The 26907-nt window shown below is 36.5% G+C and overlaps 6 protein-coding genes across 7 annotated transcripts; 3 read left to right on the top strand and 3 right to left on the bottom strand.

Moving 5' to 3' along the window:
* Window positions 1-965: 965 nt before the first annotated feature.
* LOC114720268 (trafficking protein particle complex subunit 3-like) lies at window positions 966-4027 on the bottom strand. Its single transcript, XM_028905911.1, has 5 exons — window positions 3886-4027; window positions 3329-3426; window positions 2892-2991; window positions 1830-2012; window positions 966-1345 (listed from the first exon to the last, which is right to left on the bottom strand). Exons 1-5 carry the CDS (start codon window positions 3940-3942, stop codon window positions 1223-1225), a joined length of 561 nt encoding a protein of 186 aa, XP_028761744.1. The 5' UTR covers window positions 3943-4027; the 3' UTR covers window positions 966-1222.
* An 857-nt stretch (window positions 4028-4884) lies between these two features.
* On the top strand, window positions 4885-6444 carry LOC114720318 (polyubiquitin). Its single transcript, XM_028905962.1, has 2 exons — window positions 4885-4988; window positions 5192-6444. The coding sequence occupies exon 2, from the start codon at window positions 5192-5194 to the stop codon at window positions 6107-6109; it is 918 nt and encodes a 305-aa protein (XP_028761795.1). The 5' UTR covers window positions 4885-4988; the 3' UTR covers window positions 6110-6444.
* On the bottom strand, window positions 6414-7386 carry LOC114720321 (2S albumin-like). The gene has a single exon (XM_028905963.1). It carries the CDS (start codon window positions 7183-7185, stop codon window positions 6733-6735), a length of 453 nt encoding a protein of 150 aa, XP_028761796.1. The 5' UTR covers window positions 7186-7386; the 3' UTR covers window positions 6414-6732.
* Window positions 7387-12905: 5519 nt separating this feature from the next.
* Window positions 12906-15161, top strand: LOC114720328 (thiamine thiazole synthase, chloroplastic). The gene is made up of 3 exons (XM_028905972.1): window positions 12906-13363; window positions 14176-14664; window positions 14836-15161. Exons 1-3 carry the CDS (start codon window positions 12953-12955, stop codon window positions 14992-14994), a joined length of 1059 nt encoding a protein of 352 aa, XP_028761805.1. The 5' UTR covers window positions 12906-12952; the 3' UTR covers window positions 14995-15161.
* Window positions 15162-16020: 859 nt separating this feature from the next.
* LOC114720329 (DDRGK domain-containing protein 1) lies at window positions 16021-19336 on the top strand. Its single transcript, XM_028905973.1, has 9 exons — window positions 16021-16190; window positions 16308-16416; window positions 17010-17116; window positions 17605-17706; window positions 17802-17960; window positions 18130-18186; window positions 18501-18537; window positions 18731-18954; window positions 19107-19336. Exons 1-8 carry the CDS (start codon window positions 16071-16073, stop codon window positions 18934-18936), a joined length of 897 nt encoding a protein of 298 aa, XP_028761806.1. The 5' UTR covers window positions 16021-16070; the 3' UTR covers window positions 18937-18954; window positions 19107-19336.
* Window positions 19337-19547: 211 nt separating this feature from the next.
* Window positions 19548-26050, bottom strand: LOC114720327 (GTPase-activating protein GYP7). 2 transcript variants are annotated; one of them, XM_028905970.1, is made up of 12 exons: window positions 25842-26050; window positions 25405-25706; window positions 24713-24808; window positions 23999-24102; window positions 23441-23703; window positions 22826-22948; window positions 22011-22099; window positions 21402-21507; window positions 20752-20849; window positions 20341-20604; window positions 20129-20212; window positions 19548-19902 (listed from the first exon to the last, which is right to left on the bottom strand). In XM_028905970.1, exons 2-12 carry the CDS (start codon window positions 25495-25497, stop codon window positions 19882-19884), a joined length of 1341 nt encoding a protein of 446 aa, XP_028761803.1. In that variant the 5' UTR covers window positions 25498-25706; window positions 25842-26050; the 3' UTR covers window positions 19548-19881. The 2 variants fall into 2 exon arrangements, with proteins under 2 accessions (XP_028761803.1, XP_028761804.1); XM_028905971.1 differs by lacking the exon at window positions 25842-26050 and having other exon boundaries at window positions 25405-25724.
* Window positions 26051-26907: the final 857 nt, after the last annotated feature.

Below are 26907 nucleotides of genomic sequence, written 5' to 3'. Positions count from 1 at the left end.
GGTAGTTCTAACTAGTACACATGATTAGTAAAAGTATTTTAAGAAAAATAACACCTATTTATTACAAATAACTAACTTAATAAACTTTTTTAATATACTCAAATTAAGTAACTAACTCTTATATAAAAGAGCGGAGGTGGTGTTTGGGAAAATGAAACTGATGTTACTTAAACTTTTGGAGGTCATATATCTAGTCCATGTGGTTTGTTCGTTAACAATCATGTTCTTGCAGTTTCATAAGCATTCAGAAGTTGTCCGTATATAGTCTGAAAATGATGTAGGGAAAAATTTGAAGTAAAAACGTTTCACTTTGAGGAAAGAAGATCTTTGAATTTAGAACTTTTTATCTGGTTATGAAACTAATGCCTCCATGTCATTTTCCCCTACGTTCTTTAGTTTACTTTTGGATGCAAGGGACTTGTCTTTCTTTTATCATGACAATTCAGATTTTATGGCGGCATTGAAAATCTTACACAGAATTGAAAGAGACATCTTACACGTCCGCCCAATGTGATTGGGTAACTATTAGATGAATCACAAATTGAGTTTGTATCATAATACTTGCGTTTTGACGGTATAAGATATTGACAGTGTAGTTTAGAGGGCATTACACTTGCCATATCTTAGGCTTGATTAACTTTAACATTTTATCTTTACTTTTTTTATGCTAGCCAATATATCATACAAAAATTAAGTGAAGGAAAATTGTTATTAAACTATTTATTTATGTGATGGATTTTTATTTTTGAGTTTCGTGAGTCTAAAAATCTAAATCAATGGGTAGATGCGGAGACTTCGCTGCTAGGAGTATTGAAAACTTCAAAATCGATTAACAAGTCTTTCGAAAACGACTTCCAATTTGAAAGCTTCTTTGGTGGAGAATACTTGGTGTGCTTTCTATGTAAAACTGGACACCCAAAAAAAATAAAAACAGAAAAACAGAAAAAAAGAGAAGAAAAGAAAAGTTTTGCCCATGGACTGAATATTTTTATATAGATTGTACTGGATAGTCAGCTGATACTCTCAAGTTGAGAAAACATGAACCTAACCAGAATCATAATCATCAGAATGATTATATTGCCCAATATAAAAGTTAAAATCCCATCACACTGTTACGTTACTGGTGCATACTTCTCTTCTTCAACAAAACTTCACTGTTGTGTACTTTTTCTTTTTTTTTTAAACATAGTGCTAGTTACATTAGAAGAGAGAATGTGAATATTCACTCATCATCCTTGTAGGGATATTCTTCTGGAACTTGCTTGAGAAGTTTTACCTGTAATTCAAACACATCATCACCTCGAAGCATATCACGAGCCCATGTGACCTCAGTCTTCATTGACACCTGAATATTGGGAAATTATGATTTATTGTCACAGAGAAGAGAATCAACATCCAAAGTTAATTTGTTTCATTGTCCTGAGGATAGATACCAGGGTAGTTTTCCAACTAATATAGAGATAGGTCAGTGATAAATTTCATCAATCGGATGAATTTGCCCAAAAAGTAGACATCATTCATGCGCATATATTGACCCCTTTTCTGTGTCTCTACAAAGTCAGTAAGCTAAATAATTGCGTTCAGACTATACCAACTGATTCAGACTACAAAGTTTGGACCCATCCAGATATCATGCCAATAACTACAAAGCTTATTTCAACTTTGAGTTATTTAATGAAATGCTTCAGATGCCAATCTCAGAAAGGTGCAGCGATAAAAAAGGACTATATTTTCCTAGTTTGCCAGGTCTGGAAGTGAGAAGAAACGGAGGTTCTTTAAAATGAGAGAGAGATGCCAAGAAGAGGAAAGCGGTGGGAACAAAAACTTACCATCTCTAAGGCTCCTCTAACGACTCCACTTAAGATGTTGCAATAGCACAGACCTTGACATGTATCAGGAAGCTCAACAAAATCTACCAGGGGATTGTCCTCTAAAACAATATTGCAACATGTCCCATCAGCATCCCAATTGGTTACAGATGCAGTAACACCAAGGAACATTTTAAATCCAACCTGAATAAAAGCATCATTAAGGTTGACTTGAAAACATTCAGCCATTCTTACCTTTACTGTTGACATATATACATTCTTATTATAATGAATAATTTAATAATTAATAAATATAAATACATATTGATCAACAAACCAAGATGCAATGCATAGGTAGCCCACACATAAGTTATCATGCTGATCAGACATCAGAATGTGTTCACCATGAACCGACTGTATCATTTTTAAACCAAACATTAATGGTGCAAACCGGCTCTATTATGCCAAGAAACAGGGGAAACTGAACAGAGCGCAAAAGATTCTACAAGATGACTGAGCACTTGAAGCGAGTTGATGTGGATGAAATAGTTGGTAAGCAATTAGGTTGGAAGTGATTAGATTTTGAAACATCCTCAATCAGACTTCAGACCAGTGAAAGAATGTTTTGCCAAGGTCACTGAGGAATTTCACAAAGGTAAAGTAAATGCTGTTTACTCCACTAATTTAAGCGTTTTCGTGTTAGACATCAGTACAATAAAAACAAATTATTTCTATGTCCACAACTCTGATTTATAATGTTTTGTAAAGATAGAATTAATATACAAAATCAATTTATTATGCACTCTTTTATCCTAAGACAGCAACAACAAACCTTGTTTCACTAACTGAGATTGGCTACATATATTGCGCAACATCACTGTCCTTTATCATAAGACGCCACAGCTAGCATTGGTTCAACAGGTGATAAATATTTTAGAGAAGCGGAACACCAGCATCAAAAGTACACAAGAAAAGAAATTAATACTGAGCATGCATGCTTTTTTTTTTTAAATACATACTGAGCATGCATGTTATACACATATCAAAAAGGGATGTATTTGCGGCATTTGCTTCAGCAAGTACCTTTGCTATTACTTCAGCAGTCTCTTTGAAGTCGACGCATCTTGAGACAATAGATTTAGCTAGAAACTCATCTATCAAACGAACTCCAATATTATAACCCCTGAAGACCAACCAAACAACAAGGTTCACATCAACAAATATGAATTGCGCAGACAAAAAAATCAATACAAGAACAAATTATATGAACTATATAAAGTGATATGCGATGTGCTTAGGAAAACAAGAATATTACCAAAATATAACAAAGGACATAGGAAATGTCAATAAACAGCAAAACAATGAACCAAGGAGGTAAATTCTCCAACGAAATTGGACCCAAAAAAACCAAATTTTATGAATCCGTAGGAGGATTTTTTTTCCTGCTATATAAAAAAAAAAGGCAAAGAAGGAATCATTATACATTATAAAGGAAATCCAACAGAGATTCTCGATCGTACATTTGATCCAGCTGTTTGTTAACCTCGTCAACCTCTTCCAGATCAGTAAGCAACTGACGCACAATTGCCCCATACGTCAAAGTAAATAGCTCGGCATTCTGCGCAACCCATACAAACGTCAAAGCAAATGTATTATATCATCGTATATAGCGCATTATCAAAAGAAATTCGTAACAGCGTGTCAGCAACCGCACATTACAAAATATTTGCTGATGGAAACAAATACAACATGAAGACAAGTGCTATAATTCGGGGGAACCCAGCTGAAAGTGACACCATGGACCTCAAAGCTGCATAATTTCATTAAAGAAAAGAGAAGGAAAAAAACACAAGAAACTGTGCAAAAAAAGATAACAAGAAATTAATCATGAATATAGGGGGGTGTAAGCAATGAAAAAAAAAAAAGACGAAATATTTATGCAGCGGATTGACTCGGTTGAGCAATTTTCCCTTCAAAATTCAACAAATTGCAGAATATACTAGTATTATTTTCGATGATTCGATGACTAAACGGAGTGCGAAGAAGAGGGAATGAAAGCTGAAAGCTGTAAGTTTACCACGCGTTCAACGCTAGCGAAAATGGCATCACCGGATCGAGGAGCAGCTGGCGCCATTAACGGAACTCGACAAGGTTGGTGGAGGGAAAGCAGGGAGTCTGACAGTTAACGATCAGGCATTCAGGCTGATGCAAGGACAAGAGTGAAATGCGATAAGGCCACTCTAGGCCTCGGATCAATGTCCATCTCTACGCACAGTCATTATGGGCTTTTGCTTTGGTCTTGGGCTAAACTTCACATTACATTAAAGAGAATAGGGAAAACTGAAACCATGCTCATATCATGATGCCTAGACGAAGGGCAGGTTTGGTTCAAAATATAAAAATAAATAAATTTATTAAATATTTGGTTTATAAAGAAATGATATAGATTATTAAATTTGCAAAAAACATACATTGAATAATCATTAAAAAAACAACTAGTTGTTGCTGTTGTTATTTTAGAAAGACAAATTTTACAAATCATGTACACAAACAAATAAATAAAATGCTCCGTAATATCTCGTATGATATATTGCATGAAATTTGATAAATAATCTATATTATATAAAGTTGTAAATAAGTTTTTTTTTTTACCTCAAATTTGTAAATAAGTTTATTTGTTATATATTTGGCTTTTTCATCAGTATTGATTGATGATATTGACAAAGATATGAAAATATCGCATTAAATCTCAATATAGGTCACATGCCACGGCCAAACTGTCACATAATTGAGATTTGTGCAATACTACTTTATCATTCTATCAAAAATTAGAAGGATCGTTCATGTGTATGTATCAATGGGTGATTTTTTTTTTAAAAACATAGTATTTCTGGGTCAAAATTTTTAAATTAATTATTTACTATTTATCTACTACTATTAGCAAAGAAACCCACCCCCCGCGGGTGGGTTTCTTTGATGTTGTTGATGCTAATCTTGGCGTGCATGCCACGCTAACCCCACATGAGGGGACGTCATACGCCAGCGCTTCTTCGATAATTTTCGTCGTCAAGTCGGTGCAACCGAGCTATATAATCCTCTGGCGCCTGTAGGATTGGTACAGATACATCTCCGCAAAATTCCTAGCCGCTCTTCGAAAGTCCTCCCAAATTTCTTGGCAAGGTACTTGTACTATAATTTTATCCCTTTCTTATTGTTGAGTTATTGGATTCAATTTGTTTGTTTATTCCTCATTTCTTGATCTGCTGAGATTTCCCCCAAAATTTAATTTTGGTTCTGGTATAACTTCTATTGATTCAGCAATTGGGCTTTAGTCGATCTTTAATTTTCGTTTCTTCTTCCTATTGTGTAATCTGATTGAACAGATGCAAATCTTTGTGAAAACCTTGACCGGCAAGACCATCACCCTTGAGGTGGAAAGTTCGGATACTATTGACAACGTGAAAGCTAAGATTCAAGACAAGGAAGGTATCCCTCCCGACCAGCAGAGGCTTATCTTTGCCGGCAAGCAGCTGGAGGATGGACGAACCCTAGCTGACTACAATATCCAGAAGGAGTCGACCCTCCACCTTGTCCTTCGTCTCAGGGGAGGGATGCAGATCTTTGTCAAGACTCTAACGGGCAAGACCATTACCCTCGAGGTCGAGAGCTCTGATACGATTGATAATGTCAAGGCTAAGATTCAGGATAAGGAAGGGATTCCTCCTGACCAACAAAGACTCATCTTCGCTGGTAAACAACTCGAGGATGGTCGCACCCTTGCTGATTACAACATTCAGAAAGAATCTACCCTGCACTTGGTTCTGCGACTCCGTGGTGGTATGCAAATTTTTGTGAAGACTCTGACGGGGAAGACCATAACTTTGGAAGTTGAAAGTTCTGATACTATAGATAATGTAAAGGCGAAGATACAGGACAAGGAGGGTATCCCTCCTGATCAGCAGAGGCTTATCTTCGCTGGGAAGCAGCTGGAAGATGGACGTACCCTAGCCGATTATAACATTCAAAAGGAATCCACACTGCACTTGGTTTTGCGACTTCGCGGTGGGATGCAAATTTTTGTGAAGACCCTGACCGGAAAGACTATTACCTTGGAGGTTGAAAGCTCAGATACAATTGATAATGTTAAAGCGAAGATCCAGGACAAGGAAGGAATTCCCCCAGATCAGCAGCGGCTTATTTTTGCCGGGAAGCAATTGGAAGATGGTAGAACTTTGGCTGATTACAATATTCAGAAGGAATCTACTCTCCATCTTGTCCTTCGTCTTCGCGGTGGCTTCTAAGCCTTGTCTTGTACCTGAGTCTTGTGGGGTTCGGTCTGGTTTCTGAATATTTGAACCTCGCCAATCCCTGAACCCTGTCAGGCTTTAATCGATAATAGTTGTGGTAGTCTGGTTTCAATTCCCGTTATGCTTTAATAAGTACTTTACAGTACAGTTGTGAGTTAGGTTGGTCAGTAGAATATTACAGTTCTGAGTTAGGTTGGTCATTAGAATATTAAATACTGTTGATCTAATGCCAGTGTTTCAAGACTGTTGTGCTTTCATTTGTATGGTTATGCTTGTATGTGTGGCTTTTACAGATTTGTTTACTGTTATTGGGGCAATGTTTATGGATACTATACGAGTTGTAACCATCAAACGGATTGAAATTTCTACATTTTTTAAGCGAAATTTAGAGTGTGAATGGTAGAATTGGAATGCTATCTTGAGAGCTTAAGCAGCATTTTATTCTCAGTAGAACACGCACATTAACAAAACATTGGCAATGTCATAGTCACATACGTAGTGTCTACAGCATTGCCTAAAAGATCAGTAGTGATCTCAGTTTTTTACATAAGCCTAGATACATACGGTAGCTCACGTTCTAGTACGCGTCCGCGAGCTGCAATATTGGTAGAGCTAGCTTAGATTTCGTTGCCGCTCAATTCACACCTTGGAAGCTCAATGTTGCACCTTTCCGGCAGCCTCTGAAGCTCCTGTCGTAACTGACGCGCCTCCCTTCCCTCCAGTTCTGAGCCCTCCCTACGCATGACTCTCTTCAACGCTTGGCACTGGCAGCTCCTGTCGTTAATTTCTCTGATCTGATCGCAGCACTCCTGAAGCCTTTCATTCCCCCGGGCCTGGATCCCACGCAAAGCTATCACGTCCGGTTCCTCCCTACGACATTTCTCCTTTACATAGCGTTCACATGGCCTCAGGTTAACCCTCTGCAGCTTCTGGGCGCACCTCCCCTGCCCATGGCTCCAGCTGGGGTTCTCGTCCTCGTCGATCTCAACGGTCGTGACGGTAGTTTTGTAGGCGGAGACGGTGACGGCAAGGAAGAGGAGAGCGGCCACGAGAATCGCGAGCTTAGCCATTTTTGACTGTGATGGTTCTTGTAGTGCAAGGCAGGTTGTTGTGCTGCTGGGTGTGGGTTGTGTGGTGGGAAGGAAGGAGCGTTTTATAGCAAGGTCTGGGGCATTGCATGTCAGGTACGTGGAAGCAGAGAGTATCAGTTTTGGTTGAGCTGTGGGGATGGTGTGTCAATCGGTTTGCTTTCGAGTGTGCCTCTGCTTCCACGTATAGCAACTTCGCTTCATTGCATGCAGATACTGCCCAATCCACGCGTATATTCTTGTCTTTATGAGATTGTTGTCCGTATGAAAACCAGTATTGAATAAAGAGGTTGTCTTATATTGCATCGTTCCACAAAATATTTTTCAAAGGATGGCTGTAATTTATATGATGTATCTTTGCAGCGCAAAGCTCCTTTGGGTTGAAAAATGTTGCATAGCTTTATTTAGAAACTTTAATAATAAATGTCTAACATTGTAGATTCAATCATGTGATGATCTTGTTATTGTAGCAGAGTACTCTGCTCAATGTGATCATTATAAAGCAAATGTGATGAACAATAATGGTTTGGGTGCATTTGAATGATGCTTTGCACAAGTTGGGTTCGTGCTTACACGTATTAGTTACGTGGAGATATTCCCGCGAGTAGTGTTGTCACTTGTCAGTGTCACAGCTTGATCTTCATAAACGAAGTGATATGGTTCTGCTCAATGTTTATCTTAGCTTTTCCTTCCTTTTCAATCGTAACCATTGTTAATTTCTTCTTCTATGCAAGATGCTGTTAATTTTTTCTCTACCACGTGTCCATGGACGTGAGAGTTACTGGGGCTAGGCAGAATTGTAATTTTCCTTGTCAGTATCAATCCCACATAGTGATGAGAATGAAAAGACCGTCTTCTTTTATTCTCTTTTCTGTGTACAAGGGCGGAACTAACTTTCTCCTGTGGAAAGATGCTATGCACACAAAGATGGAGATGTTCTTTCGGCCCTCAAAAGGCATTTGTTATGTTCAAAACCATGTGATTTAACAAATAAATAATAAAAATCTTAATGCTATCAGATTTTGTAATTAAAGTGTAAGTGACAATTTCATGTTATCTTTTTGCCGAAGACAAGTAATGCTAAAAAAAACGAGTGGTGGTTCAGATGGTTGAGTGAAATTCAGTCGGCAAGAGCTCGAGAAAAGTCAGGAAATAGGAATTAATCACCAACCTCGGAGTAAATGTTTTTTTATTTCGTCCAAAAAGAAAAGTTCTTTTTTATTTATTTTTTAAATAAAATGGTCAAATATCATTGAAGAAAAAGGACCAAGTGATAAATGTTAGTTGAACTCATTCGAATTACTCCAATCTGCCAATTGAATTTCTATCCTTCAGCAAAAGCCAACGTTAGAAGCACCACAACACCAACGAAAGAAGCCATAGATCCAACAAGTAGCAATCTAAATTTTGGAGCTATGAATCATTTAGCCTTAAAAGTTAAAATAAACAAAACTATTATAAATGAATAATTCGCATTATAATTGTGTGTTTTTGGAGTTAAAGGGGTTGTTTCCATGTAGTTGCCTCTGAATCTCACTAAAGTTAGTGTTTGGCTCTGCTTTTTGCTTTTTAAGTTCTGGGTGATGTAAATTTCTAATGCTCTTTTAATCCTAAATATAAAACCCTTATACATACTAATATGAGGGTCTTATATCTAGGACTGGAGGAGTACATCAATTCTATTTTATGCCATGCCTCGACATTTGCTTCTCTATGGAAATCAGGCCTATCGAATCAAATTTTAATAATCCTATATGTGCACACTGAACTGGATTTCTGTCGACAATTTACAGATCCGTTTGCTATGCAAATGCTGAGGTATCAGGGGACAAAGGATTACGGGACCTGAAGAAAGAATTCCTGTTGTCCAAGACCCTATTGCACAAGGATCTGTGGCAAATAATGTTTCTTCAAATGATTTTGTTTTTAAAAAAAAATATTTGCAAGTTGCTCAACTTCAAGGTGATCAGAAAAAGAATGTATCCATATTCCTTATTCAGGGAACCATGATCTTGGTTGTTATGCATTTCTTGCTCCACTCTTTCCGTTGGCTGATATTGAAGACACAGTGACTTTGTTTGGGATGGTAAATATTGATCACTTTATTGTGTTTCTGGGATTATATTGTCTCAGCTGTTTGGGAACACTATTAGTTTTTGCATTTTTCTTTCTTGTCTTTGGAGATTTTGGTAATATGGAATTTTTTGATTGTGGATGGCTTGCCCTTGTCAAATATTATAGATGTACTCCTAGCTATGTGATTGAGATCTGCTCATCATGCTCAAAAGGTAGTGTGACATTTTTTTTAAGAGGTGATTGGATCTAAAACGTTTACTGAACTGATAGTCAACCTGGAGGTTAATGTAATTTTCTCGTTCTAACTATTGGTTTCTTGGAATTGATTGCTTGAAGCATATCAAGATTCGTGGTTTTTAAGCTGCTGGGACCTGAGTGTCAACTTTTACCTGTTTTTTTTTTAAAAAAATAACTCAGAGTATTCTCAACTTATTTTGGACTTGAGACTAATTTCTATTGGGTTGTAGGTATTAAGGTTAAAGTCTTCTCAACAAGTACACTTTTTGATATTTGAATTTGTTTTTTCTTCATTATAAGAATGATACCACTTACCATCTTAACTAGTTATTTCTATTTGTTTTACGACACAAATCTAACTTTTGTAAGAGGAAAAATTGCAACAAAAAAATCTTAAAAATAGAAAAATTGCAAATGGGGATCTGTTACAATATCAATGTTGGTTTTGATAGCAATTAATAAGTAAATGACAACAATTTTGTGAATGGGTTCTTGTATACAATTTTTTATTTTTTAAGGGCATTTTAGCAATTTTCTCTTTTTTAAAATGGTGCGAAGTTTTTTTGTTTTGGTAAGAATAGGGGCTTAAAGCCCAAAGCAAACAATAAACAACAGCAAAAAGACAGAAAAACTATCCACCCCTCTCATAAACCATGCCTGTGCGATCCGCGAATTGCAACCAGCAAACCTTTTCCTGAACTTGGGGCCACATCCGAATCTCATCATCTAGAGACAAGCCCAAATCGTGCGAAGCTTTTGTCACATGAAAATTGGTGTGGTAGAGGACGACAGTTTCTCATCTCGGAACCCGCTGTGATTTTGCCCCGAAAACCGGAATATCTACCCATCGTTAAACGTGAAACTCCCTTTGGGAGTTATTACAGTCAATTCTTACACTTCAGCTCATATTCTAGTTCCAAGGCAAATCAATTTCTTCCTTGCACTCTATCTCAAGTTCCTATGACTGGAATACCACTATTTCAAGTTCCTATGCCGCACTCTGAAACTTTGAGTAATACTCGTTGAGAATACAAGTATTAAGATCCGTTTGGATCAGCAATTAGAAAAGCAGCTTATTAAAAAAGTAGCTTTTGGAAAAGTAAAATTGAATAAAAGTTAAATTAGATAAGTTGAATTATATTTGGATTAGAGTTCAGAAAAGTTAGTTTGTAAAAGTGAAATTGGTAAAAGATTGTTTGGATTATAGTTGAGTAAAAGTAAGTTTGGTTGTAAAATGACCAAAATGGGTATGAGTTTTAATAAATAATAAAACATGATTTAAAAAATGATTTCACATGATACAATGAAATTAAAATAATTTAATATGAAGAAGTCAAATTTAATGAGTGAATTAAAATTTAAAACTTTAGAGAAATCATAAAAGATATTTTAAATATAAAATGAAACATGAAAAAATAAAAGTATACTTCTAGAAGCATTTTAAAAACAAAAGTATATTTCTAACTTATTTATTACTTTCAACTAATTTCAACTGATTTTTATTATCTACAAATTAGTTATTTGAGGCTTATAATAAGAACCAAAGGAGATAATAAATTTCTTAACATTTTCTCTCTCCATGTTTTAAAAGCTATAAGTCATAAGTTATAAGTTATAAACTGTTAATTTTAGCTTATAGCTTATTGTAGCTTTTCATACAAAAACCCGATTGTAGAAAAGCCCATCCAAACAGTATCATTGTGCTAATCGGGCTTATAGTGCTTATAAGCTACTTATAAACTTAAAATAATTGATGCCAAACAGACATTTAATCCTTTGAAGAGGTTTGGTTTTATTTATGGTATCTCTTTGTTCTCCAATATTATAATATACTCCCAATGTCATTTTAACCAATTCATTAATATAAAAAATAATGCTAGTTAATTCATCAAATGTGTTTTAAATTGGAAATTTTTTCCAACTTTGTCCATATTAAACAAGGTTGTGAATGAGAGGAAAAATTAGAAGGAGTTATATTCAAACACTAATTATGGGATAAAATTGACAAATAAATATTAATTACTTTTCAAGTAACTTATATTTTGAACTAAGTGAGTCATATTATTGTGGACCGGGGGGGAGAAAGTTACTTGTAATACATTCTCATGATATCCAAAAATGCCTTAAGTTGATAAAAAAATTTTAATTTGACCTTTTATTAAAGTTTTCTCTCTCTAGATTTATAAATCATTTTCAATTTTTCATATTTCCCTTTTTCCTCTCTTTCTAATGAAAATTAAATTAGGGTAAAATTAAAAAGATAAGTATTAAATATATTACAACTGACTTACATTTCAGATCAAAATTTTTTCTTACAAGTGACTTACATTCAGGACTAAAGTAATAAGCTTTAATTTGTATTTATCTGATCATTTAATTAATTTTTTTAAAATTTTATCCCTAATTAATTATATGTCCATTTCATCTTTTTTTTTCCATTCATTCTCTTTCCTTTTTTTACCCATTCTCTCCCCCACTTCTGACTTACCCTCTCTATAAATAAGGATGGTTTAGGGAAAAAAAAATAAGTTACATATTTTAAAATTTTTTAAGTTCCGTAGTTTACTTGTTTATATTTTGAATGGATGGAGTATCTTCAGGCCAAAAAAAAAAAAGAATGATGGAGCATCTAATGTGCGATCAAATCAAACTGTTTGATGAATCACATGCCAGATCACCCTTTTTTGGGCCAAGGAACATGCCAGGTCATCATCAACAGTACATCTTCTAACAATTTTGGGAAATGCACATGCAAGCACACTGGAAAACTATTATTCTGTCAGCATCCAGCAATCCTCTGGCGATAGACATCAGAAACACCAGGATTCTACATGGCAGCATAATATATTAATATAATGAAAAAAAAAAACCTTATAAATGACCCCACTTAGCCAAACAATTAAAATAAGAAAAAAAAAAACACCACCTACTTGCAATATAATCCAAACAAACCAACCTTTCTGAGGGCCACGTAGCTTCATAATCAAAAAACAACAATTGGAATTGATATTTCATACCATCCATATCACAGCACGACGCTTCGTGATATTTCACATCATCCGTGCCCCGACAAAAAGATGGCAAAATATCACAGGAAGTGTAGGAGCAGGATAAAGACACAGACCCGGCCACCATGAACTCAGCCTAACTCCACTGTGACGTTCTCTCATCCTTTTGCTTCACGGATTTCTTCACTCCGTTAATGTTCAACGTAACGTTTGACTCAAAAACGATTCCATGTTTCCAGACCCTTCGCATCCTATCCCATTTCACGTGACCCCTCTTTCATTTCCTTCTTTATATGGACGTTTATAATTATTATCATTACATTACTGGTTTTCCCTCCTTCTGTATATAAATATCTGACTTCTTCTCCCTTGTTATCATCGAAAACCCAGTGGCTTTTACTCTCTGAGACTCTTAGTAAGCTTTCTCCATGGCAACCATGGCTTCCACCGTAGCTCCCAAGCCTTCTCTCTTCGAATCCTCATATCATGGCACCCCTTTAGCTCCTCAGAGTAGCGTTCGCCTTCAACCTTTCAAGCCGCGTGCTTGGCAGAACCTCTCTGTCTCCATGTCAGGCGCTTCACCTCCGCCGTACGATCTGAACTCTTTCAGTTTTGCTCCGATCAAAGAGTCGATCGTGTCTCGAGAGATGACCCGCAGGTACATGATGGACATGGTCAGCTATGCAGACACCGATGTCGTCATAGTGGGCGCCGGTTCTGCCGGGCTCTCCTGTGCCTACGAGCTCAGCAAAAATCCCTCCGTTCGGATCGCCATCATCGAACAATCCGTCAGCCCTGGTGGTGGCGCGTGGCTGGGCGGCCAGCTCTTCTCTGCCATGGTAACACTTCAGCTATATGTTTATTTGCCCCTTTTTTCATTTTGTCGACAAGTATCTCTGTTTCGTTATTTCCCTTGTTGGTCTCTGTTAATCTATTTTATTACCACTAACTTTCGCTTTTATTAAGACAGAGAAATTGAAATACTACTATAACACAAGGAGCGGAGAAGGAATGTGCATATGTGAGAACCTGCACATTTTCTAGACCTATTTTTTAGGTCTTTTATCTTATTCTGGGAAAAAAAAATTCCGTACAAAGTCAATCTTTCTCTCTTTTTTCCCCAAGTTATTCGAACGACAGAAGCTTCCCCTGCGCGGGCCACCCCAAAATTGGAAGTAGTCTTTTTTAAGTAATAAAACCAAGCCCAGTACAATGAATGTAATTCGGAAAAAAAGCACAATGAACATATTAAATTTCAGAGAAGAGATAATTTTGGCAACAACGTGGCTGCTTGTATTCAAAACAGAGCGACGTGGTGCCTAACTGGATGATGTGGCCCCCTCCGAGGAGCGGGCATGGTATCTGGTTGAGCGACTCCCCCTCCCCCCCCCCCCCATATACAAACACTATCTCATTTTCATTAATGTTTTTAATATCTACAAGTTAATTATCTAATCAATCATTGTATATACTGTTTCTTGTGAAAATATTGAATGTAACCTGTTGTTTTGGCCTGAAAATGTTGTTCATTGTATCTTGAGAATCCAAAACTGGAATATACATGTGTGACAATTATATCATGTTAAACTGGAGGACAAAACCAGATTTTGATTCTGTAGATAAAGCATGTATTAGTTATGGACGAGTGCAGGTGGTGCGAAAGCCAGCCCATGTGTTCCTGGACGAGCTTGGGGTTGAGTACGATGAGCAGGACAACTACGTGGTAATCAAGCACGCTGCTCTGTTCACATCCACCATCATGAGCAAGCTGCTGGCTCGTCCCAACGTGAAGCTGTTCAACGCCGTGGCGGCGGAGGACTTGATCGTCAAGAACGGCAGAGTGGGCGGTGTCGTCACTAACTGGGCTCTCGTCTCCATGAACCACGACACCCAGTCCTGCATGGACCCTAATGTCATGGAGGCTAAGGTGGTGGTCAGCTCTTGCGGTCACGACGGCCCTTTTGGAGCCACCGGCGTCAAGAGGCTCAAGAGCATTGGCTTGATCGATACCGTCCCTGGAATGAAGGCTCTGGACATGAATGCGGCTGAAGACGCCATTGTTAAGCTCACGAGAGAGGTTGTTCCTGGCATGATCGTTACTGGCATGGAAGTCGCTGAGATTGACGGTGCCCCAAGAATGGTATGTGTGTATATACTCTTCGGTCTAATATAAATTTTATACTAGTGTGTATAAATTCTTATATTTAGATTGGACGAGTATGTATATATGAGGATTAATCTGAAGGAGATTGTGAATTAGAAATTGAAGTGCGTGATTGGATTGATTGTGATTATATGATGAATATTACAGGGTCCGACATTTGGAGCGATGATGATATCAGGGCAGAAGGCAGCTCACCTTGCGTTGAAGTCGCTGGGGCTTCCCAATGCTGTGGACTACTATGTGGGAACTATCCACCCAGAGCTTATGCTGGCTGCTGCAGATTCTGCTGAGATCGCAGATGCTTGAGTTTAATTATGTTGAATTCACCCAGAAATAATGGTAGTTTAATTACATATTAGTGGTTAAGGATCTATATGAGCTTTTTAATGGTGGCGGTGATCTCAGATGGATGGGTGGTGTGATTATGCATGCTCACAGTTCTGCTAATAAAATCAATATGTTTGTTTGCTGAATCCCCCTTCTACTTTTCTTCCTTCCTGAATTAAAAGCTGAGTAATTTCAGGAATTAATGTGTGGTTTTAAGTATCAATCAACTTGTGAATAGGGCTCGTGATTTTATTTTAGCTCAACTGGGATTATTAATCTATCCCCATTCCGTACAGTGGTTAAAAAAGAATGCGTTGATCATAAAGAACATTACAGAAGCAACAATATTTTTAATCAATTTTTGGGGTTGTAAATCTGTCTGTGTTTTTTTTTTTCCTTCCAAATTTCCATGTGGATCATAAATTAATCTTTAAGACAAAGTAGAAATCAGACCGGGTTTATTGCCATCAATCTGGAACCAACAAATTATTTACTGATCCAAAATAACCAGTGGTTATTAATGCTCGACAAAGGTCCAAGGGTCAATCGTAAACCATTTTGTTTATTGAGAAAATATTTCAAATTATCAAGTTGATTAATTAGTCTATACTGCTGCGATTTTAATCAGGCATATTTCCCTTTTATTACATAAGACTTTTAAATAATTGATTAATGAATATTTCCACACCTAAGTTCATATTATATATTAATACGTTGAAAGTGTTGAAATTTTGATTTGTTAGATGCTCAAATTTTCGACAAAATAAAATTGACAAATTTTACAATAAGACACTTATAAAAATAAAATAAAATTATAATAGCAGAACGGCGTCGCTGCATTACTTGAGTGGCTGAATAAGCATAGAACGGTGTCGTTTCATCTAAGTGGAGGGAAACAGGAGACATTCCATTCCCGGGAAGAGTATAGGCGGCAAATTAACGAGTAACGAAGCGTTTTAGCTTAGGCTTTTCCTTTTTTGTCTGGATTCAATTAGGTTGTCTATTAAAAACAAGTCTCAATTCCTTACTTCGTCCCGGTGATCTCAATTCTGACGATGGAGGGGTTATTGTTAGTAGTACTCTCCATGCTGCTAGTAGTCGGATTGATTCCACTGTACCTATGGAAACGCCTCCAGGATTCTCGTTCCTCCCCTGAGCAGGATGAACCGCAACAGGTTACCAACCAAAGTTTCCCATCGAGTTCTCGATTCTTTTTTTTAGGGACTAAATTTCTAATGAAGCTGAATAATCTGGAAGAATTCTTGGATTTATGTAATATGTTGACTTGTCAGGCTCCACGAAGGGACACTGTGGTTCGCGCCACTGGTACTCGTCGAATGCGCCGAAGAACAGCTGCTTCTGGAGCTGGCACTTCATCTGCTTCTGCAGCAATGGTAGAAGGTCTGTTATATCATTAATCTTTCTTATTCTCATCTTTCGTTTTTGTTAACCATTGATGTGTTAAACGGTGAAATTGTGTAGTACTGTGAAGCTGATGATTTACAGTTAGTTAAGACCGCATTTTGATGCGTGCGTTTGGTCAATGGCGATAGGGTTTTTTTTTTTTTTTTTTTGGGGTGGGGGAATTTTCCTTGCTTTTTAGTTCGTTAAGATCAATATTGGGATCATGTAAATAAGGAAAGGAACCGCTTGTGATGAGTACCGCAAGGACCACTTGGTCCTATGTTGCGGTTATTTTGTTGAAATGCAATGATCACAACTCACAAGTGTGATTGGGTACTAACTACGAAGTCCTCGTAGGTAAAATTAACGAAATATGTTGGCCCAAAAAACGACAAAATTGAGTTCATATTATTGAAAATAATATTGTAATAACGTGCGAATGTGCTCTGCTGGCCTCTATCATCTTTCTTCTATGATGTTTGATTTCATGAAAAGCTTCTGGCTTCTACAATGTAAGAATGACCAAAAACATATGTATCGATAGAGCTGAGAGTTGCATTTGTTACCATATGAACCATACGGGTGAATAGAATCTGTTGGTGAAAGTGATGATGAAGCTGCTGCTGGTGGGTATTATGAAGCTAAAGCGTCAAAAAAGAAGGAGAAGAAACGAGAAGAGAGGGAAGCACGGCGACAGGTATTTCTCCTTTTGATGGTACTTGTATTTTTTTCTCTTCTTTTTTAAGAAAATAAATTATTTTGGGTTTTAAGATATTAAGATTAGGACGATTCTTAGCACCTGCTTATATTTTGAAATGGTAAAGACAGAGGTGATAATTAACACTTTTTGGGATTGAAAAAGTGTTATATGTGATTGAGACTTTATCACTACTTTCGCTTCACATGTTTAGTGTCTACTCACTTCTCAAATCAAGTGTTTAACGTAGGTTTCAAAGAACATAAGAAAGACTTTTTTAATCGGTCATGAACTCATAGGTAACATTCATCTTCTTACCAGGGTTGGGGACAGGAGGTTCTTGAGGTAGTTAATCTATTTGTGGGCGCCCTTGAATTCCTTAAGCCACTGGCACTGATCGTCTGCTCTCAGTTTTTATTGCCTATCTTGGTTTTCAGTATTATTGAAGTTTAACTATACATCTGTATTGTAATCTATTTTGTTGGAAGGCTGAGGAAGCTGCAAGAGAATCAAGGCAGACAAAACAAGACCGTTATGCAGAGATGCGGAGGAGGAAAGATGAAGAGCGTGAGGCACAAGAGCGTTTGCTGGTTAGTTAATGATCTTGTTCTTGATATGATCTTTTTTTGAATTTATTTTCTTATCGGTTTTTTTAATGGCATAAGTTCGGCCATGGTTCATGCAGGAAGAAGAGGCCAAAGCTCAGAAGGCTAGAGAAGAGGAAGCTGCTGCGTTAGAATTTGAGAAGTGGAAAGGCGATTTTTCTGTTGATGATGAAGGTACCCTTGAAGAAGTTTTAGACAGTAATAAAGACTTGCTTGCAGACTTCGTAGAATATATAAAGGTATTTCTTCGCCCCTTCCTTTTAGATTCTGTTTTCCATTTTTAATTCTCCTCTTAGTAAATGTTCAAACTCTTATTCTAATAGTTAATAAGCATGGATATCTGTTGCCACTTAATAGAGTATGACTAGCCATTCTAACATGGATTGAGGTCATGTGTAAATCATTCAGAAGCAAAAATGTGTTCCCTTGGAAGAACTTGCTGCAGAATTCAAGTTACGGACTCAGGTACTCTCTCTCTTCACCATCCTCTATATAAACGAGCCTTTCTATTCCCTCCTTTTTCCTCCTTTTGTCCTACATTAGATGTTGCAACAGGTTTTATGGATCAGATGATTTTACTTATAATTATTAAGTGGATGTGCCTTTTCTCCTTTTGTAATGTCATGATGTGTTTCATTCAAGTAATTTTATCTATTCGTTGTTCAACTCCATTTTCATGCTTAAATATATGAATTAGTTTTTCTGGTATTTAGTACGACTATTCTGTTCTGATTTTTTACATGGACTTCATTTTTTGATACAATCCTGAACTGATGCAGGAATGTATCAACCGCATTACCTCACTGGAAACTATGGGTAAGTGCCTTGTGTTAGTTTTACATCAACGCCTCATCTGACGTTGTGTTCAACAAATCAACGATGTTAGAATGGTTGACATGACTAATTGGCCACATATTCACATCTCTACAAAATTAAGATTCTTGTTCACGCATTGTTCTTTTGCTCTTGCTGCCGGGATATATAACCATGGGTTGATTTTGTAAACCAGGTCGGATTTCTGGTGTCATGGATGATAGAGGAAAATATATTTACATATCAGAAGAAGAGATGAAAGCTGTTGCTGATTATATCAAGCGGGAAGGAAGGGTTAGCATTTCCCTCCTGGCTAGCAAGTCCAACCAGTTCATTGATTTAGAACCAAAAGCCCAGTTCACTGAGGACATTAGTAATGTGGAGGAGATTTCTGTCAACTAACTCTGGGGAGCGGAAAAGGTACATGTGATTTCAGCCAAGAACTAAGTGGTGTTCAAAATTGAAGTCTTAAGTCTAAACAATACTTCAGTTGCTAATTTTGCTTACAATTTAATTCATGATTTTTTCGTATGGTGGCATGTAACTCTGACCACGTTTCTCTCTTTCCACAGGTTCTGCTGTATGACTTGATATAGGAAGCATAATGTAAATGGAAATCGTCTGTAATATTTTCCCCCTCTACGAGTCTTTCTTCCAAGGGGTGTATTATAGCCCATATGTAATAACTTATAACACGTATCTAACAATTTACTTGTAGTTACTAATTTTATTCTTAAGTTTGAAATAAACAGATCTAATATGCGGAGCAACTGTCCATTTATATTCATACTTTTTTTCCTGATATTTTCTCCGGAGAAACTGGTATCATGAATTTCTTAATTTTAATCCGTTTCTTTTAAGCTATCTTAATAAAGACCACTAAAAAACAAATATTATACTCCCTTCGATTTTCAAATAACTAATTTGTGAGTATTAGTTTCATGCAAAATACAGATTGAGATCGCCAATCACTGTTATAAGATCAGCAACAACAACGGGAGGCAAATGAACAATTACTTCAATGACATGAATGGTTATTTCTTGTATCATTTTCTTCTTTTGACATATCAAATATTTTACAGAGTAAATACAGTGGAAAAAATGTCTGCAGAAAAATTCTCGTATACAGCCTTCTTATGCTGTTCTTTTGAATATACAAAACAAAACAACAAAATGAATTTCACATACAACAGCTGTCCCGGTGAAGAAAAGATAGGTAGAGCCATTCTTCTCTTCAGAAAACTTCGAAGCCAAATTAGGTAAGCAGCAATATTATTGTCCCTCATGGAAAAGGCGCTAGACAGGAAACCTCAACACCAACAAAAAATTGCTGGGTTGCATACGGTGTCATGACTTGTTGGCATTAGACTGCAGGAATTACAACATTTTGTTGAGGGCATAAATAAAGGAAATCACATAGAAAAAAGGAAATTGAAAGGAGAAAGAGGAAACAAAATGGAGGGAGTGTTTACGTGCAGTTCCCTTTATCTTTACCATTAGATTCTTCAATCAGAAGAAGAAATGTATGATTTGATTGGGAACTATATATTTGTCCGTAAAAATCATATACTTTAATGAGAGAACTCAACAGTACCTTTCTCAAATATTTTCTGTGAAGTTTCATTGCCCCAGTGCAAGCTTTTTTGGCATCTAATTTTCCAGTCATGTCGTTCAATATCTGAGAATGCCAAAGAAGTCAAAAGTGCAGAAAAGGGAAGCAAATTTCGCTAGAGGAAAGAAATATACAATAGTTGACACTCAACTTGTATAATGGAATCGACAATACAACTCAATCATGAGACTAACCTTGACTACATCATCCAGGCCACGTGCTTCTTGCATTAGTTTTGAGCTCTTATCTTTCAACACACTGGCAACAAGGAAAACAGATATGGGAAGAGGAGCATCAGCAGTCTTTGCGGCATTTTTCATGTTTTCTCTCTCGAACCTCCCACATTGACGTAATGACTTTGTTCTTCCTTTAATTGATCTCTCAGCTTTTTTGGAAACTGATTCAGGCTCTTCATATATCAAGAACAAGTCAGGATCGTATTCCAGAGCCCACATCATCTGTTCAAATATTAAGCATTTAATTATCAATTATCATTTAGTATGAGAGGAACTAAATTGATAACCTTATAAATCTTGGAGATCCCAGTAGTTTTTAAGGCATAATTTTGATATGCAGAAACAGTATAAATAAAAGGCTAAACATACCTCCCAAAGGTACAAGGAGTCACAAAAGGAGAATTCTCGACGAAACAAAACCATAAGCATCCGAAAAGCAAACAGATAGTCGCCTCCACCAAGAGCCTCTGCAATCCAAGATTAAAGGGCAAAAGATTGATAACTTGGATTTCCCAAAAACATAACGTTAATTTATAATTTGGCAAGCATATACAATAAAACACAATTCAGAAGAGTAATTTATCCAGCAACTTTGACATGACAATATTACTGTATTTGTAGTAAAGCTGTGACTATTATAGTTATGACCGTTGAATTAGATAAACTGTCAAGTCCCTTGTAATTAGTTGAAAAATTGAATATCTGGCCCTCAGCCATGTTGTGATCCAGGACTTGAAATATTTGCCCTCAATAATATTTGGTTCTGTGCTCAAGCACGTTTTCTTGTGGCTTCTTTTAAGAGCATATCTTACATTCATTTGTTTTTCCTAATGTACCCTTTCTTTAACAACAGTTGTTTATTTTTAATTCCTTCTATCCAAGATTTATAGTTCTTTGCAATAGTCATCCTAATTCTTTAAGAGAAAAATTTGACAAAAACCACAGATTTACTTGGCAGATTATCCACATTGTTCAACAATTAAAAAAAAAAAAATGAAAGAACAACAGCAAGAAATTACCTATATGTTGATGAAGTTTTGGATCGATGACTTGAGTAACTGAAGCCAAGTTACTTAGTTGAGCCTCCACCCCAACTGAATTATTGGTGCATCTGAAATTTCCTCGCTTTGAAAATAAGGAGTGCATCGTGAGAAGTTGAGATAAAGTTGAAAAACCCACAATACTGTATACAAGCATTCTAGCATCGAAGAAAAGTATTAACTGATCAAAGAATCTAAACCTGTACTTTCAAAAGGGCATGTGCGCCTGCCCATCATGCAACTTCACAAAGAGGTAGATTTTTAAACAGCAGACAAACCAGGTGATATAACCAAGAGTGAAAAAGATGCCCAGGAAACCGGTATATACAAGAGTGAAAATACAACAATTAACTGCAAAAAGATCAATTGTAAATAATATTTCACAGCAGCACTAGATAAGCCTCCCGTGCATTACGGTGTTTGAAAAATGAACCTGAGAGTTTATCACTAGTGAGCAGGGCAGCTCATTACAGCTTTTATATTGAATATTGATTAATTGAATAAGATTTATAGGGAATTTTTTCATATGAAAAATTTCAAAAAGAAATCAATAATAAAATAGCAAAACTATTTACATAAGAAGTTTACCAATCTGCGCATCAGACGCTCGAAGCACCAAAATGCATCAGCTTCATCATTGAGAAGAATCACCATAGGGGAGCAAAGATCACTCATTCCTGCTCAAAATGCCACGTTCAAAGTGGGAGGTCACATTAGTTGTAAATGGTCCTTGCTTTCATTACTTTAAAAATAAAAATAAAAAATGCTTGAAGGTTGAAGTTAACAGATACGTTAGGAAACAGTTTTCTATTTTTCCCATAAGGAAATCAATATACGAAGTCTATTAACTTTCTCTCCCCCTTTTGGTCCGGAGCTTCTATTTTATTGTTTGTTTACTGAACAAACATAGATTTACAAATCATATGGCATTGCCCCCATTTTATCGAAGTGAAATAACAGCCAAGAAAAATTGGAGTATTGAATATTAGCATGAATGCATGCCTTGCCAAGGACCATTTCAACTTGAAAGCTTGAGATATGAAGTGAATTATGCTGAATAATTTTATAATAATCTCTAAAACCCCACTGGACAAAGCCCAGGACCACTAAAGTCCTAACAGTCTGATCATAGAGATTCTGATACCTATCAAAGTCCAATTCATCTCAAAAGCTTCAACTATAGAGTGAAAGCCTATAAATAGTTTTATAATAATCTCTAAAAACCCACTGGACAAAGCCCAGAACCGCTACCTAACAGTCTGATCTTCTGATACCTATCAAAGTCCAATTCATCTCAAAAGCTTCAACTATAAAGTGAAAGCCTATAAATAGTTTTATAATAATCTCTATTATGCACAGAAGAGGTAAATTATGTCAGATGGATCACATAAGTGAGCACCTACCTTGACAATAACCAACATCCAAATCTATCCACGCATAAACAGCAAGAATATCCCATAATTTTGACAAGTTCTCTTGCTTCTCATAAAAAACCAGTGTCCTATCAGTGCGAACCACGTCAAGACCTGAAATATTGTTTGTAACAGCAGTAAGGTTATGCATCAGGTCAATCATACTTTGGTGACAAATATAATTTACTAAATGACAAAAGAATTCAAAAGAAAACAGTGTCTGAAGACGATGCTTGGATCAAAAAAAATCAAGGCCAACTCAGTCACGCCATACAGTTCCAGTTCAGTTTTTGTCAATGCATTTCAGACATAGTTCTGTCAATCAAATGACACACGGCCATACTTATAAGAGCATGCAATATAGAGCAGGTTACACTATAGAATTTAAACTGGGGAGGTCAGGAGATTCAGCATTCTAAGAAGTTTAATTCCCTGCATCAGAGAGCATTTAGATGGAAAATAAATGTAGTTTCAGGAGATGCATGAAGAAATGAGATCCTGATTCTTCTTGACTGTTAGACATATATGGCTAAAAATAAATTATCAAACAATTTACAAAAAGGAGTGACATGATAGACAAGAAATGAGAACAAAATATGCACAAACCTATTTGATGAAGAGTTAACATCCACTGGATTATTCTCTTGTCCATCACCTTTTCTAAATTATGTGCATTGCCTGTACTTGAATCATTTATGCCATTTTGAGCAGGGACAATCACTCCCTTGTCTGGATTTGTTTCTAACAACACCAATGGATCTTGAATTGGCTGGCCATCTTCTGTGATTATAGGTGCAGTAATAAATTTACCACTTCCAACAAGTGGAAACAACTTGCGGCAGTCTTCCTTCCATTTAGCATATTGTATCCTGAAACACAGCTATTTGTTTTAAGGCATTACGAGCATATGGTGACATATTATAGATATTCTATTCCACTCTTAGTTTAAAGGAAGAACTTAGTTATAGGAAAGTGAAATCCCTTCTAACTTTAAAACGTTATAGGATGCAAATAGAATGCAGTGGCAATGAGCAAAGCAAAAGAAGGATTTACGATCATAAAGGATAAGGACATCAAAATTATTTGAGCAATTAAAGGTAACTTCGGATATCAGTGTTAACATTGAATGCCACATATGGAGTACAAAATGGGAAAACATATAACCTTCGGCGCTGTCTTATCTGCTCTCTTTCATCAAATGTACTCTTTGGATCATAGCAGCCGAGTAAAAACTCCCAAACTTCTCCCCTGATTGATGGATGGATTCCCTGCTTTATAGAAATTAAATAAATAACAGACACCAAATTTCTGTTTACAAGAATAGTAAAATGTAACAAATGAAAATAATAATAAATCTGAAAAAAGCTAGCATATATCACTGCATATTCTGCTGCATGGTAAGTTCCCAATTTCGGTTTTGTTAAAAACCTTTTGCATTATATCTTAACCGAAGCAAGCAATGTGTTTTACTTCTACACTTGAACCAAATTCCAGAGTCTTATATGAAGGCTTATCTTTAAAATATGAGTTGTCCAAAAGGATATTTTGATTTCCACCATGACAGATTCACTAATTCACAAGCACGTATGCACAGAACCCACCTCTCCACTGTCACATACTTACAAACACACAAATACCAGTGCCTATGCACTTAGGCAAATAGCAAATTGCAAAATTTTTAACATCATTGCCAGGTGCCAGCCATAGAGTTTTAACAAGTTCAAACATCTTTTAATTTCAAGATAGACATATGACCTTGGGTTTTTCTGAGTCCAACAAGCTAGAAATATCTAACACTTCTGATAACTAACTCAACTGAAAGCATGAGACAGACTGACTGTTCATTGAAGCAGCATTTAAACTGTAAAATGCAATTACCCCTCGATAGATTCGGCTCAGAGTCTTGCTTATATCCAGATGCCCTTCAGTATCAAATGCAGAATGCCATTTCCTTGAACTTAGAGTTCTACCAGCCTGAACCATTACAAAAAGAAGAAAAAGACGAAGAACATTATACACATAAGATTATAAACCAGAAAGTTTCTGGCAGCAGACATATTATTTTCATATTAAGGGGCAGGTTCATGTAAACAAAAGCATGTCATTTAGTTATTTCATATGACGAAAAACCAAGAAAATTCAACCATTGGATATTCATCATGATCCACAATAAATCACCTTGTGAAATTAATCCTTCCACGGATTTACTTATTTCATTAGGTGTCAAGCTCATCCGATAAAGCAGCAACCAACTGATAATCCATTCATTTGGATGTCATATGCGATGGGCTGAATTACTTAAATCAGAAATAAAATACCAGCTTCGCACACTCAACATGACTTATAAAGATGATACATTAACAATTAACAATCAACAAAATTATAGGAAAAAACGACATTCTTAAATGACATGTCCAGTGCATTCAAATTCACAAGTATTTAAAAGCATTTTTCATAGGAGATCAACATTCGTTGCGGTTGTACCTTACAAAAACTATAAACACACGAACACAAAAGATTCATCCAAGCTAGGATACGCAATATCAAAAAGGGAAGAGAAAGAAACGAACCTTGATCTTAAATCGAGTTTTGGGGACATCGTCAGCACACTCGGGGCGGACTTGGTAGAAAGAATCAGCAGGAGTGCCACTATCTCTCCACATCCCAGATCACCGAAATAGCTCTCAACAAAACACCACGACACTAAATCGATGCTTTTCGAATCTAGGTATCCTTAGCAGCACGCAGGAGCTGGATCCCTTGGAAAAGCTCAGACGAACTCCTGAGAGTTGCTTTTTCTTTCTCTTGTACAACTCTGAATTCTCTTTGGAGAGCAATTCATAGGAATCCAATGGCAGAACAAGCTCCAAAACTAGAAAGAAAAAAGAAACTGCTAATTTTTTTCCCTCTTTTGTAATATTTTTTATTGAGAATTCATGGTGTTTGGGGTTGGTTGTGGCGGGGTCATGATGCTAAAGGGAGGGGAGGGCAAGTAAATAAGTAATACCTTGTCAATGGAGAGAGAGAACATCGCCGACCTTACGACCCCTTCACCAGCAGTAGTTTAATGCGTTAATTTACACAAGCTTCATCTCTCCTTCGTTCTTTGTTTCTTCCACAATTCATGAATTTCCATTCGTTGTGAATTTTCCTAGCTTCCAATCCAAACCTTATTCATTAATCTCTCAGTTTTCACGCCTTCTTTACGTCTAGTTTTCCCGGCATTTGATATATACAAGTACGTTTACAAAGCGCATGTATGGAAGGTCAAATATCGAGAGGCACCAACCGAAGAGGGAAGGGACCTCGTGTGGACCCGTCAGACTTGGTTTGCTTGTTCATGACCAGCTTTTCTGAAGACTCGGCCCAATCGGATTGAGAAATAGTCAAACCTTACACTTGATAAAGTCAATGTGCTATTTACTGTGGGTTCTTACATATTACAATGTGATATGTTTATGTTAACTAAATTTTTAAAAATATGTCAGTCAATTTATTTCATCAGTACTCTGAATAAATAATTCAAATAAGTTTGTAGAAAAATCATGGATTGATCCACATGGCACATCCCGCGCTTTGAATAATAATTTATCTGGAAGAAAAAGAAATTTAATTCCATAATTCCACGCCTCGCTTTCTGCTGGCTCTAGGTGGGCCAGATCAAGATTGGTTTAGTGTTAGTGGGCCTAGCGGTATTAACATGAGATATTTGAAGGCGTAAATAAGATGGGCCGATGACTAGGGTCCTCTTCTGAATTCTGACCGCCGACGTCATCATAAGATTGTGATTACTGATTTGTGATCAAGTCCCATGGGCATGATGGAAGACCCTTTTTTTCAACCAAAAAAAAAATCCCGTAATTTGATTTTATCTTTGTGTTTTGTTTTATATAATTTTTAAAGATTAACGTAAAAATTCTTTTTAATAAATTATTCATGATTTTTTTAAGAGAATAAATGAACAGTACTTGAAAATAATGTCTTTTAGTTTTCACAAAATATATACATGTCATTATATTTTTATTACTCAAAAGTATTCTAATTTATATTTTTTGCCTGCTGTAGAAGATGAA

The sequence above is a fragment of the Neltuma alba genome, unplaced genomic scaffold, assembly GCF_004799145.2.
Source record: "Neltuma alba isolate B1F8T4 unplaced genomic scaffold, ASM479914v2 tig00011972_pilon, whole genome shotgun sequence".
Lineage (NCBI taxonomy): Eukaryota > Viridiplantae > Streptophyta > Magnoliopsida > Fabales > Fabaceae > Neltuma > Neltuma alba.
This window is presented reverse-complemented; position numbering and strand designations above follow the sequence as displayed.